The sequence below is a fragment of the Stenella coeruleoalba genome (genome assembly GCF_951394435.1).
Source record: "Stenella coeruleoalba genome assembly, chromosome: 8".
NCBI classification, from domain to species: Eukaryota; Metazoa; Chordata; class Mammalia; order Artiodactyla; family Delphinidae; genus Stenella; species Stenella coeruleoalba.
The window spans coordinates 104,188,993-104,205,292 of record NC_137154.1 but is presented as its reverse complement, the minus strand read 5'-3'; the positions used below and the strand labels follow the sequence as shown (position 1 = coordinate 104,205,292).

General features: G+C 38.3%; 1 protein-coding gene across 4 annotated transcripts in view; it reads left to right on the top strand.

Annotated features, from left to right (window-relative positions):
* Positions 1-16,300, top strand: part of ZBTB44 (zinc finger and BTB domain containing 44) — a 70,241-nt gene that overhangs the window by 26,371 nt on the left and 27,570 nt on the right. For all 4 annotated transcript variants that reach the window (XM_079928954.1, XM_079928955.1, XM_079928953.1 and 1 more), the window contains one exon: positions 14,939-16,011. In XM_079928954.1, coding sequence (XP_079785080.1) covers positions 14,994-16,011 — 1,018 coding nt within the window. In that variant the 5' untranslated portion in view covers positions 14,939-14,993. The remainder of the gene's footprint in view (positions 1-14,938; positions 16,012-16,300) is intronic.

Sequence of the window (16,300 nt, the reverse complement as noted above, 5' to 3'; positions counted from 1 at the left end):
TGGGGTTGTTTTCTTACCATTGAGTTGTAAGGCTCTTTACGTATTTCGGATAAAAGTTCTTTGACAGATGTGTGATTTGCAAATAATTTCTTCCAAGCTGGAGCTTGTCTTTTCATCCTCTTTTAATAATAGTGTTTTCACAAAAGTTTTTAATTTTGAAGTCCAGTTTATCATCTTTTTGCTTTCCATTGTGATTTTGGTTTAATATCTAAGAACTCTTTGCCTAACCTCTGGTCACGAAGGTTTTCTCCTATCTTTTTTTAAAGATGTTGTATAGTTTTAGCTTTACATTTAGATCTGTGACCCATTTTGAGTTAACTTGTGGGTGAAGGATGAGGTTTCAGTCAAGGTTTTCTTTTCATATATGGAATTTCAGTTGTTGCAATAACATTTACTGAAATGACTTTCTTTACTCCATTGAATTGCTTTTGCTCCTTTGTCAAAAATCAGCCATGTTTGTGTGGATATATTTTTGGATTCTCTTCTGTTGCATTGGTCTCTGTGTCTGTCCTTTTGCTAATACTACTCTATCTGGATTACGGTAGCTTTATAGTAAGTGTTTAACTTACTTTGATAACTTTAACTTCATTTTTCTCTTTCAAAATTGTTTTGTCCGTTCTAGTTCTTTTTGCTTTGTATATAAATTTTAGAATCAACTCGTCTATACCTACCAAAAAAAATCCTGCTGTAATTGTAATCATGTTAAATTTGTAGAACAATTTGAGAAGGAATGACATTTTTATTATATTCTTTTCCAATTCATGAAAATAATGTTTCTCCATTTACCTAGGTCCTCCTTAATTTCTTTTATCCATGTTTTATACTTTTCAGCATATAGGTTCTGTACATGATTTTTTAATTTTATATTTAAGTTTTCTTTTCTGGGATTACTGTAATGATATTGAGGGTTTAAAATTTTTTAAATTAAATTTAGATTTCCTGTTGTTCATTGCTATTGTATAAAAATACACTTGACTTCTTCATGTTTACCTCGTGTCCTGTGACTTAATAGTTGTAGAAGGCTTTTTAAAAATTTTTTTATTGAGGTATAGTTGATGTACAGTATTATATTGTTTCAGGTATACACAATAGTGATTCACAATTTTTAAAGGTTTTACTCCATTTATAGTTATAAAATATTGGCTACATATACCAGAAAAAAAAGCAGGCAACACAAAAGCTGCCTGTGAGAGAGAGACCAGTTATCAGATTTAACAGAAAAAGATTTCAAAGTAACCACTGTAAATATATTCACTAAAGGAAACTAAAGGAACTAAAGGAAAGCGTGATTAAAGAAGTAAAGGATGGTGTAATGACAATTTCACATAAAACAGGGACTATTGATAGTAAATAGGAATTATTGGAAAGAACGATAGAAATTCTGGAATTGAAAAACACAATGACAGAAATAAAAAATTCACTAAAGGGACTCATTAGTAGGTTTGACCTGGTAAAGAAAGATATAGCAGACTTGAACGTAGCACAATAGAGATTATTCAAACCAAAGAACAGAGAGGAAAAAAGATGAAGAAAAATGAACAGTCTCAGAAAAATGTGGGACACCATCCAGCACACCAACATATGTGTAATTGGATTACCAGAAGGAGAGGAGAGAGAAAAGAGAAGAAAAAATATTTGAAGAAATAATGACAGGAAACGTCTCAAATTTTTTGAAGAACAGTAACCTACATATACAGAAGCTCTATGAACTCCCAAGGAAGAAAAATGCAAAGAAATCTCCAAACAGACCTATCATAGTAAAAATGCTGAAAATCAAAGACAAGGAGAAAATTTTGAAAGCAGCAAGAGAAACATAACTCGTTACTTACAATGGAACCCCCCAAGTAAGATTAATAGCTGACTGCCTATCAGAAATAGGGGAGGCCAGAAAGCAGTGTGATAACATATTCAAAGTGCTCAAAGAAAAGAACTGTCAACCAAGAATCCTGTACTGTCTTTCTAAAGTGAAAGCAAAATATTTTAAACAAAAACTGATTTCCTTGCTAGCAGACCACCCTATAAGAAATACTGAAAGAAGTTCTTAAGACTGAAAGCGAATGACCCTAGATAGTAATTCAAATGCACACACAAACAGAAGAGCACTGGTATAGGTAAATATGTAATTATTAAAAATAGTAGAAATGGATATTTTTCTTTCTTCTCATAACTGATTTAAAACGCAAGTTATAAAATAGGTACGTAATATAATATTGGGCCTATAACATATAGAAGTGTAATGAATGTAATGTATTTGTCAATAATAGCTCAAAAATGGAGGGAACAAAACTATTGGGCTACACAAGTGACTACAGATGGTAAAGTAATGATCATAACAATGTTGTGTTTGTAACATTAATATATATATATAATATATATAATAATAGTACTAGGAAAAGGGAGGAAGGAGTAATGTTTCTTTGTGTCACTGATATTAAGCTAGTAGAAATCAACAGCTGATTCTGATAAGTTGAGACTTATATGGTAAACTCTTGAGCAGTCACTGAGAATGTAACTCAAAAAAATAGAAAAGTCATTAAGGAAATTACAGTGCTATATTAGAAAATACTCATTGAATCCAAAAGAATTCACTACAGGAAGAATAAAGGAACAAAAAAGACATGAGACATACAGAAGCAAATTAGAATGAAAGGCATAAGTCCAGCTATATCAATAATAACATTAAATGTGACTGGATTAAACAGTCAAAAGGCAGAGATTCTCAAATTGGGCTACCAAAAAAAAAAAATCTAGCTACATGCTGTCTACAGGAGACACATTTTTTTAAAAGTAATTAATTTGTTTTTGGCTGCGTTGAGTCTTCATTGCTGCACATGGTCTTTCTCTAGTTGCAGCGAGTGGGGGCTACTCTTTGTTGCGGTGCACGGGCTTCTCATTGTGGTGGCTTCTTTTGTCGCAGAGCATGGGCTCTAGGTGCATGGGCTTCAGTAGTTGTGGCATTCGGGCTCAGTAGTTGTGGCTCACGGGCTCTAGACCACAGTCTCAGTAGTTGTGGCGCACGGGCTTAGTTGCTCCACGGCATGTAGGGTCTTCCTGGACCAGGGCTCAAACCCGTGTCCCCTGCATTGGCAGGTGGATTCTTAACCACTGTGCCATCAGGGAAGTCCGAGACACATTTTAGATCCAAAGATAGACACAGATTGAAAGAGAATAGAAAAAAGATTTACCATGCAAACAGCAACTACAAGAAAACCAGAGTGGTTGTACTAATAGCAGACAAAATAGACTTTAACAAAAAATGTTACTAGGGACATTTTATAATGATAATAGTGTCACTTCATCAGGAAGATACAACAATTATAAAAATTAATGCACTTATCAACAGAGTACCAAAATACATGAAACAAAAATGGACAGAAATGGAGAGATAGACAATTCAGCATTAATAGATGGAGACTTCAATACACCACTTTCAGTAATGTATAGAATAGCTTGGGAATTCCCTGGTGGTCCAGTAGTTAGGACTCCACACTTCCACTGCGGGGGCATGGGTTGGATCCCTGGTTGGGGAACTAAGATCCCACATGCCACATGGCATGGCCAAAAAATAAATAAATAAAGAGAATAGAATAGCTGAAAGAAGATCAACAGGAAGTTAAGATCCCACATGCCACATGGCATGGCCAAAAAATAAAATAAATAAAGAGAATAGAATAGCTGACAGAAGATCAACAGGAAGTAGACGCTATAAACCAACTAGACCTAGCAGACAACTATACAACACTGCACCCATTAACAATAGAATATACATTCTCAAGTGCATTCTCCAGTGTAGCTCATATGCTAGGCCGTAAAACAAACCTCAGGAGATCTTCAGAGGTTGAAATAATGCAAAGTATGTTCTGAGACCTTATTGGAATGAAATTATAAATCAATAGCAGGACAAATTTTGGAAATCTCATAGATACGTGAAAATAAAACAATGCATTCCTAAAGAACCAGCGGGTCAAAGAAGGAGTCAAACAGGAAATCAGAAAACATTTTGAGATGAATTAAAATGAAGATACAATGTACCAAAATTTATGATATGCAGCTATAACAATGCTTAGATGGAAATTTATAGTTGTATATACCTATATTAAGGAAGAAGAAAGATCTCAAATTAATAACCACCCTTCCGCTTGAGACACTGGATAAAGAAGAGGAAACTAAAGCTAAAGCAACCAGAAGGAAGGAAGTAATAAAGATTATAAAGGAGTACTATGAACAATGAACCATCAGAAATGAAATTAATGCAGTTCCATTCACAGTAGCATCAAAAAGGATAAAGTACTTAGGAAATAATTTAACAAAGGAAGTGCAAAACTTGTACTTTGAATACTGCCAAACGTTGTTGAAAGAAATTAAAGATGGTCTAAGTAAATGGAAAAACATCCCATGTTCATGGATTGGAAGCCTCAGTGTTGTGAAGACGGCAGTACACCCCAAACTAATCTATAAACTTGAACACTGTCAAAATCTCAGCTGAGGGACTTCCCTGGTGGTGCAGTGGATACGACTCTGCACTCCCGAAGCAGGGGGCCCGGTTTCGATCCCTGGTCAGGGAGCTAGATCCCACATGCGTGCTGCAACTAAGGAGTTGACAAGCCACAACTAAGACCCAATGCAACCAAAATAAATTAATTAATTAATGAATTTTTTAAAAATCTCAGCTGATATTTTTTTTGTAGAGGTTGACACCCTGATTCTAAAAGTTACAAGGGGGGCTTCCCTGGTGGTGCAGTGGTTAAGAATCCGCCTGCCAATGCAGGGGACACAGGTTCGAGCCCTGGTCCAGGAAGATCCCGCATGCCGTGGAGCAGCTAAGCCCGTGAGCCACAACTACTGAGCCTGCACGCCTAGAGCCCGCGAGCCACAACTACTGAATCCCATGTGCCTAGAGCCCGTGCTCCACAGCAAGAGAAGCCCGTGCACCACCACAAAGAGTAGCCCCCGCTCGCTGCAACTAAAGAAAGCCTGCACGCAGCAACGAAGACCCAACGTAGCCATAAATAAATAAAGTTACAAGGAACCCAGAATAGCCAAAACAATATTGAAAAAGGGACAGATTTGTAGGACTCAGACTTCCTGATTTCAAACTTACTATGTAGTAGCAGTAATCAAGAATAAGGATAGACATATAGAACAATGGAATAGAATTGAGAGTCCAGATGTAAACCCATATATCTATGCTTAACTGATTTTCAACAAGGCTGTCAAGACCATTGAATGGGGAAGAGTAAGTAGTCTTTTTAACAAATAGTACTGGGACAACTGTGTAGCCACATACAAAAGAATGAAGTTGGACATTTACCTCACATCATATATAAAAAATAACTCAAAATGAGCTAAAACTATAAAACTGCTAGAATAAGACAGAGGTAATTCCTCATGACATTGGCGTTGGCAAGGAATTCTTGGATATGACACCAAAACACAAGCAACAAAAGAAAAAAATAGATGTTAAACTTCATCAAGATTAAAAACTTGTGCTTCAGAGGACACCAAGAAAGTGAAATAACAACTCACAGAATGGGAGAAAATTTTTGTAAACTGTATATCCGATAAGCAACTTGTATCTAGAATAAAGAACTTTTACAATTCAATAATAAAAAGACAACCCAGTTAAAAAATGGACAAAGTAGCTGAATAGACATTTCTCCAAGGATGATTTGCAAATAGCCAATAAGCACATGAAAAGATGTTCAGCATCATTAGTTATCAGGGAAATGCAAATCAAAACCACAGTGAGGGGGCTTCCCTGGTGGCGCAGTGGTTGAGAGTCCACCTGCCAATGCAGGGGATGCGGGTTCGTGCCCCGGTCCGGGAAGACCCAAATGCCGCGGAGCGGCTGGGCCCGTGAGCCATGGCTGCTGAGCCTGCGCGTCCGGAGCCTGTGCTCTGCAATGGGAGAGGCCACGAAAGTGAGAGGACCGCGTACCAGAAAAAAAAAAAAAATTAACAATAATTTCTTGACATTTTCAAGTAGTCAATAAAAACAAATTTCCAATTATCTTATGTTTATTCTTTAAGATATGCACAGAGTTTCCCATTCTAGTTCCCCCTTTATCTCTTTCTTCCTTGCTGTTTTTTTCCTTCCAAGTCTTTTGTCCTGTAGAGTTTCTCACAGTCTAAATTTTGCCGTTTGCACTGCAGTGGTATAGCTATAATATATTCCTGTTCCTCTGTATTTACTGTGAATTGGTAGTTGGATCTAGAAACTTGGTCAGATTTTTCATTTATTATCTGGATTATTTCTATAAAGAGAAACCTTTCATATTCTATTTGATTACTTAAAAACACTGTTTATATTGGAAAGGCAGGATAAATGCTTTATTTCCCCCCCCCTTTTAAAATTAATTAATTAATTAATTAGTTTATTTAGGCTGCACCGGGTCTTAGTTGAGGCATGTAGGATCTTCATTGTGGCATGTGAGATCTTTTATTATTATTATTATTATTTTAAATTTAGTTGCACTGGGTCTTAGTTGCAGCTCATGGGCTCCTTAGTTGTGGCATGCGGGCTCCTTAGTTGTGATATGCGAACTCTTAGTTGCAGCATGCATGTGGCATCTAGTTCCCTGACCAGGGATCGAACCTGGGCCCCCTGCATTGGGAGCATGGAGTCATAGCCACTGGACCACCAGGGAAGTCCCTCTTTCCTTCTTTTTAAAACCAGTTTTCAAAATAATTTTTTGGTTCATTAGCATCTTTAAAGGTGATGGATTAGGTTTGTTTTTGTTTCTAGTGTCATGTGAACTCATGAATGTATTTCATTGATTCAGTTTACTGTTGCATTTTTTGCCATTGGGAACCTCCTCAAAGTGACTTGCATTTTGGCATACCCCTAGTGATCTTTGATAGCTTCCTTGCATAGCTGATAAGATGCTCCAGGTGGACATTTACTGCCCCCAAAGTGCAATCTGTCTTTTCTCTAAGGAGCCGTGATTTCTTTTAGTGGGAAATGGAATTTGAAAGCCAGTCTGGGTGCTAGGGATATTCATGGCTGAAGATTAACTACATTATGAGTTCATACTGATGCTTTTAATTCAAATTCAAGGCTGTAAATTCAAATTGCAACTTTATCTTCACCTTTTAACCACTGATAATGAATAGATATAGGCACTTTATATAGCCAAACCAGATAGAAATTTCAGGACATGTATCTATCCATTCATGTATTTCACTGCTTCTGTATTATGCTAAATACTGGACAGGTTCAAAATGTAAATTAGACACCATAAAATGTTTTCACCGAATCCTTTTGCTCTCTGCTTGCTCCGAGCTTCTCACAACTTGCTTTTCTGCCTCTGCTCCCTACACATTCTTTAGATGTCTTAGGCTCTAACAAATTCAACAGGATGAAATTTACCAGTGACCTATGTAAAACCCAGTATTTAGGTCCAGCTCCGACCTCTTCCCTGAACTCCAGACCAGAATAGGCAACTTCATATATACGTGTACTCTCGGATATTCCTCTCAGAAGTATTTCAGATTGTATGCTTAAAACCAAAATATTTCTTTTCATTCAAATATAAGCCCTACCAAAACCAGCTCTTCCTCTTTCACTGCCTTGTTTGGTGAAAATACCATCCACTCAACCATCCATGTCAAAACCTAGGGTTACATTCTTGTCTGCTACTACTCCCCCATCCCATCCCCAACACAAAATCATGCCTAGGTGGTTTTACCTCCTAAATATTTCTCAGTTTATGTTCTCTATCCTCACTGCCACTGATTTAGTCCGATTTTATCTTATCTTACACTTGTACTGCTCTAACAGCCACCCTCTGTATTGCTACCAGGATAATCTTAAAATGTAGCTGTAAATAACACTGCTCTCCAGTGGTTCTCCAGTGGTTACCTATTGCATAAGGTCCTAGGCCCTTAGCATTGGTATAAACATAAACGTAAGTGTCCTCAAACAAGCAGTGTTTCAAGTCTCAATTCCTCTGTAAAATCAGATTATTATCATCTTACCTCACGTGAGATAACATATCTGAAGGTCCTAGTGCTGCATTTGCTACTCTACACAGTCAACTAGTACAGATACTTCATATATAAATTCCACCTGGATATTCCTATTAGAGGCATCTTAAATTCAGTATGTCTCTCTCCCTAACCTTCTTTTCTGTCCTTGATTGGTTTTAATTAGAATATAGGGTGGGAACGAAGTTATCTCAGTTCAGTTTTAGCATAATTAAAACCTTGTTAGTATAATTTGGAAAATTAGTTTCCAGTTTTGAGATGTGGCTGGATATTTAAACATGCAAATTCTTATTAAATATCAAGTTTCACATCCTCGCAAATTAGTTTCAAGGTTAGCAGTCTCATTACTTTCTCTTTAATCATCTGAGGCAGCCACCTCACTTTATATGCTGAAGAGCTACTCCATTTTTTTTTAGTTTTATTTATTTATTTATTGGCTGTGTTGGATCTTCGTTGCTGCACACGGGCTTTCTCTAGTTGCGGTGAGTGGGGTCTACTCTTCGTTGAGGTGCACAGGCTTCTTGTTGCAGTGGCTTCTCTTGTTGTGGAGCACGGGCTCTAGGCGTGCGGGCTCAGTAGTTGTGGCACGCGGGCTGTAGAGCGCAGGCTCAGTAGTTGTGGCACGCGGGCTCTAGAGCACAGGCTTAGTAGTTGTGGCTCGCGGGCTCTAGAGAGCAGGCTTGGTAGTTGTGGCACTCGGGCTTAGTTGCTCCGTGGCATGTGGGATCTTCCTGGACCAGAGCTCGAACCCATGAACCCTGCATTGGCAGGCGGATTCTTAACCACTGTGCCACCAGAGAAGTCCGAGCTACTCCATTTTAATCTCAAATCCTCTGATAATTTTTATCAGTTAATCTTTATATCAAAATATACATATTCAGGATGTGCTCTGTGTCATATAAGAAATAGTAGATATTTTGAAATTTTATCTCCATTTCATTTTATTCACACTTTTTCTAGGGTAATAATAGAAGCTAACATTTATTGAATGTTTACTTTGTGCCAGGAATTGTGCTAATTCAGTCCTCTTGACTATCTTGAAAGTGTAATTTCCATTCCTGTTTTACAAATGAGAAAACTGAAGCATGGAGAGATGAAGTAACTAGACTTAAGATTTAATGCCTGAATGGTAAATGGAAGAGTCAGAATTCAAAACTTAATATTTGTCTAACTTAAACTATTATAGCAACTGGGCTATATACCTTATTTGGTAAATGTTTTTCAACCCAACTGCAAAACAGAATCATAGGATATTTTTCTCTCCCTTTTTTTTTTTTTTTTTTTTTTTTTGCGGTACATGGGTCTCTCATCGTTGTGGCCTCCCCCGCTGCGGAGCAGAGGCTCCGGACACGCAGGCTTAGCAGCCATGGCTCACGGGCCCAGCCGCTCCGCGGCATGTGGGATCCTTCCAGACCGGGGCACGAACCTGTGTCCCCTGCATCGGCAGGCAGAGTCTCAACCACTGCGCCACCAGGGAAGCCCTATTTTTCTCTCCTTAAAGTATATGTTGTTTAGCAACGGCCGCTTTCATAAACACGTATATACTATTTCATAAGTAATTTGGAATAAAAGGGATGGGAAGGAAACTTTCTGAATTACTCACTAGTTCAAATTGCAAGCTATTACAAAATACATTTTTATTTTGAGTGCTACATAAATTCTGCATTAGTAATTGGATTGAAAAAATATTTATTTGAGAATTTTAAATGAGTTCCAAATTAAATATATAACTACACACATACATATTCATCTACATGCATATGGAAAGATATGAGGTTTTTTAAAATAGAATTATCTAATTTATAAAAATTTCAGGATATACTTTCTGGCTTCTGTACTATCCATATTATGTATGACTTTTTCAAATAACATAATTTCATCCCAAGTTTTGCCACAATGTATGTTACTGCAGTATTTCTAAATTATATTTGTCTGTGTAATTTATTATAGAGTATGTCATGAGACTAAGTTTTCACAGACCTGTGTTGGGAAATTAATGTAATAAATACATGGCATACAGGGCATTTCCCAGTCTAATCTTCATCTTCCGTCCATTCCATACCTCCATCTGTATTATACTTTGTACCATATGTGTGTAACCATTACATTGAACAAACACAGTTTACGGAAGGTACTCAGAATCCATTTTATTTTTGTCTTCCACCATCCTCATAAATTTATTCTGTGGGGTTAATACTCCCTCCAGCCTCTTGAAGGGCAAGTCTTAATAACTTTTCTAGTTACTTTCAGGGAATAGAAACATTATTTTCGAGAACTAATAAATTTAATTCAGAGTTAAAGGTTTTCTTCTTTGCCCACCTCAGGCCTACTCTAGGTCTGCAGTGGAAAGTGAGGTTTGTTTGCCTTCCTTTTTCTTTCTGTTTTTCCTCTCTGCCCTTTTATTCCTCCTCATTTGCTGACTGTGGTTTCTGGACCCTCCAGGATTGAGAGAAGCCAGGATTGAATAAGAAAAGGTCTTTAATAACAGTAGCAGCAGCGGCTGATGTTTCTGTAGCATTTATTTCGTGCTAAGTACTGTTAAAAGCACTTTATGTGTATCAGGCCAGTTAATGCTCAGAGCTCTCTGAAGTAAGTTCTGTTATCCCTGTTTCACTGCTGAAGAAATTACGGTGAAGTTTGGTGACTTGTCTAAGGTCCCACTGCTACACATGGCGGTACCAAGATGTGCAACCCAGCATTTGGGCACCAGAGTCTCTTCAGCCACTTCGGGCGTTGCTTTTATATACTGTCGGGAGATGGTAAGCATACTTCGTAGTCTTGGCCAGAGTTTAAATCAGACTTGTATCCATTAGATTTTTTTCAAGTGTGACACATTTTCTATAGACCTGAAACAAAGGGCAAATTTGCCTTAACCCCTTTCCATTACTGGGGAGTAGAAGGGAGTGGGAGAGGGTTTGAAACTCACAACACACCGATCACTCGGCAAAGTCCTTTCCTAATATTTAACTCTTTGAACGTTGAACGTGGGTGTAACTCAAGGTTGAAACTAAGTTTTCCCCTGCCTCCATGTCCAGGTGGCCTTGCACCTCACTTTGGATGCAGTGTCTGTTGTTTGGGGCCTCCACCCAAACCAAGATTGAAATGTTCTCCAAATATAGTATTTAATTTCTTGCTTTCACACCTGTGTTCATGCAGATGGTCCCTGGATTATGAGTATCACTTGCTTGAAGGCATGTTCCTCCCTGAACCATGTGATCCCGATCAAACTAAGTGCTCCTCATGGCCTGGCTTTTAAAGAAGCCAGTTTACTGGGGTACAGCAAATGAACAAAAATCTTCCAAATAAAGCTTTCCCATTTTTTTCCCTCTTCATCTCGTTCCTGTGAGAGAGAAATCAGCAGATATGTTAAATGGTAGTTTGGTCAGATCAGTCTTAGCTGCCTGGTGTCTCGTTGTGATTGCTTGTCTTTGGGAAAGCGCACAGGCAGATTTATATTTGAGATGTCGCCTCTGATTGGTCAGGGTAGTTACTTCAGCGGCCTTACCTGGCTGGCTCGGCCCAGAGCTTCATGCCATTTATTGTGTTATCAGAGTAAGAAGAACCTCACATTGGTCATTTTGTCTTCTCATGTTGGGATATTCAGTGAATTTTTTATATTTATTGAGCTGGAAATCTTTAGGGTGTCTTTTTTAAATCTTTTCCCCTTCACATGTACATTTACTTACAAAGAACATTCGAAAGTGATGTTTATGTAGTGGATTGATGTTTGAACTGACGACCTCTGCATGCCCACATTTAGAGTAACTTATAGTGCCATTAACAACAATTTGCCAGTACAGTGCACACACTGTACGCAAGGCACGTCAGGATGGTGAGCGCTCACTGAGATCATGTGAGGTCCCATGAAAGCCTGGCACTCTCCTCTGCTTTATCACCTGGCAGAGCTCTACTTTCATTACTCCCTGCCCTCCATGGTGCCTCTCCTGCCCTGCACGTTCAGAATTAAATTTTTCTTTGTTTGCTTTCACATAGCACTAGCTGTGTAGTTTTAATTAGGTACGTGTGTCGTCTTCATAAAGACTGTACGTTTTCTGTGTTTTTTTGGCTGCATTGGGTCTTCGTTGCTGCGCGTGGGCTTTCTCTAGTTGCGGTGAGCGGGGACTTCTCACTGCTGTGGCTTCTCTTGTTGTGGAGCATGGGCTCTAGGTGCGTGGGCTTCAGCAGTTGTGGCATGTGGGCTCACTAGTTGGGGCACACGGGCTCAGTAGTTGGGGCTCGCGGGCTCTAGAGCTCAGGCTCAGTAGTTGCGGCGCACGGGCTTAGTTGCTCTGTGACATGTGGGATCTTCCTAGACCAGGGCTCGAACCCATGTCCCCTGTATTGGCAGGCGGATTCTTAACCACTGTGCCACCAGGGAAGCCCAAGACTGTAAACTTAATGAGGTCAAGGACAATGTTTTATTTTTAATTGTGTTCCTCTCTTTACATAATAAAGTTCCTCACATCTAATCAGTCGATTATTGAATTAAGTTTTCAATAGTATAAACAAAATCAGTCAGTAGTGTGATTTGACTGTCAGAATACCGGGTCTAGTCTTACCGATATTTGTACCCAGACAAGGGAGGTAAAAATAGTAAAGTTATGCCCAAGTTATAATCCTGCCGTACCTATCATATTGTGTACAACCCTGGGAACCAGTCTTAAAGGAGTACGGGAAATGGAGATTGTTGAGAGCATAGCAAGAATGTTCATCAAATTTTAAGGAGAACTTAAAAGGACAAGGGATGTTTAGCTTAAAGAATAGAACCTTAGGAAAGAATGGAATGTGATTGCCATCTTCAGTTTTTGAAAGCTTTTTCAAGGGGAAAGAAGAAGTAGACCTACTCTGCATGACTTTGGGGTTTGAACCAAGAGGAACTGAAACCCTAGGGTTTTGCAGCAGTATGGTGCTTTTTAAAAGAAAAAAATTGTTTAATGTGCAAAAAGAAGAGAATAAACACCCATAGTCTACCAGTGATTCCCTTGAATATGATGAAAGCTACCATCAATACACACATTCTGTGTGCAATTTCAGAAGGATCATGGCGCCCTTAGTGAATCCATGAATCTCTAGTTAAGACCTCATGTTCTCTTGTTCTGTGTGTGTGTGTGTACAAATATAAACGTGTGTATATATTTCACAAAGATGATTATCATCTATATACTCATCACATTTTTCTCTAAATACATAATAATGACCACTATTGAGTTTTCACTGGATTCAGTAATTGTGCATTCGTTTAATACTCAGAACCACACATTTTTCCAGGTCAGTTAAATATTCATGATCTTCAACACCATTTTTAACTGGTGGCTATATTTTTGAGACATTTGAAATCTTCTTTATCTAGAGATGATTTACAAAAAGTGTTTCCCCAAATTTGTTTTGCATTTATTTTAGTACTTTTTTTTTTTTAAAAAGAAAAGTTATTTGTCTTAGATAAAATAATTGATGTACATAGCTATGTGGGGTTTTTTTGTTTTTTTTTTTTACATCTTTATTGGAGTATAATTGCTTTACAATGGTGTGTTAGTTTCTGCTTTATAACAAAGTGAATCAGTTATGCATATACATATGTTCCCATATCTCTTCCCTCTTGAGTCTCCCTCCCTCCCACCCTCCCTATCCCACCCCTCTAGGTGGTCACAAAGCACCGAGCTGATCTCCCTGTGCTATGCGGCTGCTTCCCACTAGCTAGCTATTTTACGTTTGGTAGTGTATATATGTCCATGCCACTCTCGCTTTGTCACAGCTTACCCTTCCCCCTCCCCGTATCCTCAAGTCCATTCTCTAGTAGGTCTGTGTCTTTATTCCTGTCTTACCCCTAGGTTCTTCATGACATTTTTTTTTTTCTTAAATTCCATATATATGTGTTTAGCTATGTGTTCTTGTATTGGAAAAGCAATCTAACAGTCAAAAGACCCAGATCTTAGCTTTGGTTGTCATTTGTTAGCCATTTAACTTCTCTGAGCATTAGTGTTTTCTTACCTTTATCAAGGGGCTAGTACAAGCCTCCGTGACTTTCACATAGAGGAGGTAAAAAGAGTTTAGAGGGAAAGTACTGTAAAAACTGTTATTTAAAAGTATTATTAGATTTGCAAAATTAAAAGTATTTAAGAATGTCAGTTTTTTACATTTTTAGTGAATAAATGTAAAATGTGATACAGGCAAACCAACTTTTTTTTTTAAGGGAAAATCCAGTCAGTTGATTACTAAACATTATTTGTTTTATGAATTTTCTTTCAGGAAGGTGGTTTTATCGTGTTAGTAATCTAAACAGCAGTAGCTGCTTTCACTTGAGTGCTCACAACGTGCCAAATACTGTGCTCAGCATGTGCGGCGTGTATTGTCTCATTTAGTCCTTATAACAAACAGCCTTGGAGGAATTGTTGAAGAAAGAATGCAGACCTATCACGTCATAAAACTTAGACTCTTGGTCACTTGTATTTACTCACTTTATATCCTAAAAGAGGCAGGATAAAGCATTGAGGTTAAGAGTGTAGGTTCTGGAGCCAGCCTGACTGGATTTGAACCCTGGGTCTGCCACTTAATAATTTTCTGACTTCAGCAAGGTAGTTAACCTTTTTCTGTTAAATGGGGATAAAATGTACCTACTGGTAGAGACATCATGACAATCAAATTATCGAATGTGAAGCATTTAGAACTATATCTGGAAAATAGTATTCTATAATTGTCATTATTTGCAAATTATTATTATTTAAAACTATGCAGCTCATTAAGTGTGACATTAGCTCACAGACTCCACTGATAGGACACTTTAGGGGACAGATATAGAGAATGTATTTTAATATATTTCTTACCTTGAACTAACTTTCTCACTACCATCTTTCAGCTTGTTGATTTAGCATGGTGGCCTCATGAAAACGATCTAAATCACCTTTTATTTCAGCTACTAAACCATCAATTAATGCTTATTTTATGTATCTTTTAGGACATTCTGATTCATTTGCATCCTTGAAGAGCATCGGTAGAAGAGGAAGGAAAAGATGGGTGTGAAAACATTTACTCATAGCTCTTCTTCCCATAGCCAGGAAATGCTTGGAAAGCTAAATATGCTTCGAAATGATGGACATTTTTGTGATATCACTATTCGTGTCCAGGACAAAATCTTCCGGGCACATAAGGTGGTACTAGCAGCTTGCAGTGATTTCTTTCGCACCAAACTTGTAGGCCAAGCAGAGGATGAGAACAAGAATGTGTTGGATTTGCATCATGTCACAGTGACTGGCTTTATACCCCTTTTAGAATATGCTTACACAGCCACTCTGTCAATTAACACAGAAAATATCATTGATGTTCTAGCTGCAGCCAGCTATATGCAAATGTTCAGTGTTGCTAGCACCTGCTCAGAGTTCATGAAATCAAGCATTTTATGGAATACACCCAACAGCCAACCAGAAAAGGGTCTAGATGCTGGACAAGAAAATAACTCTAACTGCAATTTTACGTCTCGAGATGGAAGCATTTCTCCAGTGTCTTCAGAGTGCAGTGTGGTAGAAAGAACCATTCCTGTTTGCCGAGAGTCGAGGAGAAAGCGCAAAAGCTACATTGTTATGTCTCCTGAAAGTCCTGTGAAGTGTAGCACACAAACAAGTTCTCCACAGGTATTGAATTCTTCAGCTTCCTACTCAGAAAATAGAAATCAACCAGTTGACTCTTCTCTAGCTTTTCCCTGGACTTTCCCTTTTGGAATTGATCGAAGGATTCAGCCTGATAAGCTTAAGCAAGCAGAAAATACCCGGACTTTAGAATTACCTGGCCCATCTGAGACAGGTAGAAGAATGGCTGATTATGTGACTTGTGAGAGCACAAAAACTACCTTACCTCTGGGTACCGAGGAAGATGTCCGGGTCAAAGTAGAAAGGTTAAGTGATGAGGAGGTCCATGAGGAAGTATCCCAGCCTGTCAGTGCATCTCAGAGTTCACTGAGTGATCAGCAGACAGTGCCAGGAAGTGAACAAGTCCAAGAGGACCTTCTGATTAGTCCACAGTCTTCCTCTATAGGTATAGTGTCTTCTATGTTTTCCATAATGCTATGAAGTCAAGTCTAGCTTTTCTTTTTTTAAAAGATTTAATTTAATTTTCTTTTTTTTGCCTGCGTTGGGTCTGTTATTTTTAATTTATTTATTTATTTATTTTTGGCTGCATTGGGTCTTCGTTGCTGCAAGCTGGCTTTCTCTAGTTGCGGTGAGAGGGGGCTACTCTTCGTTGTGGTGCGTGGGCTTCTCATTGCAGTGGCTTCTCTTGTTGCGGAGCGTGGGATCTAGGCACTTGGGCTTCAGTAGTTGTGGCT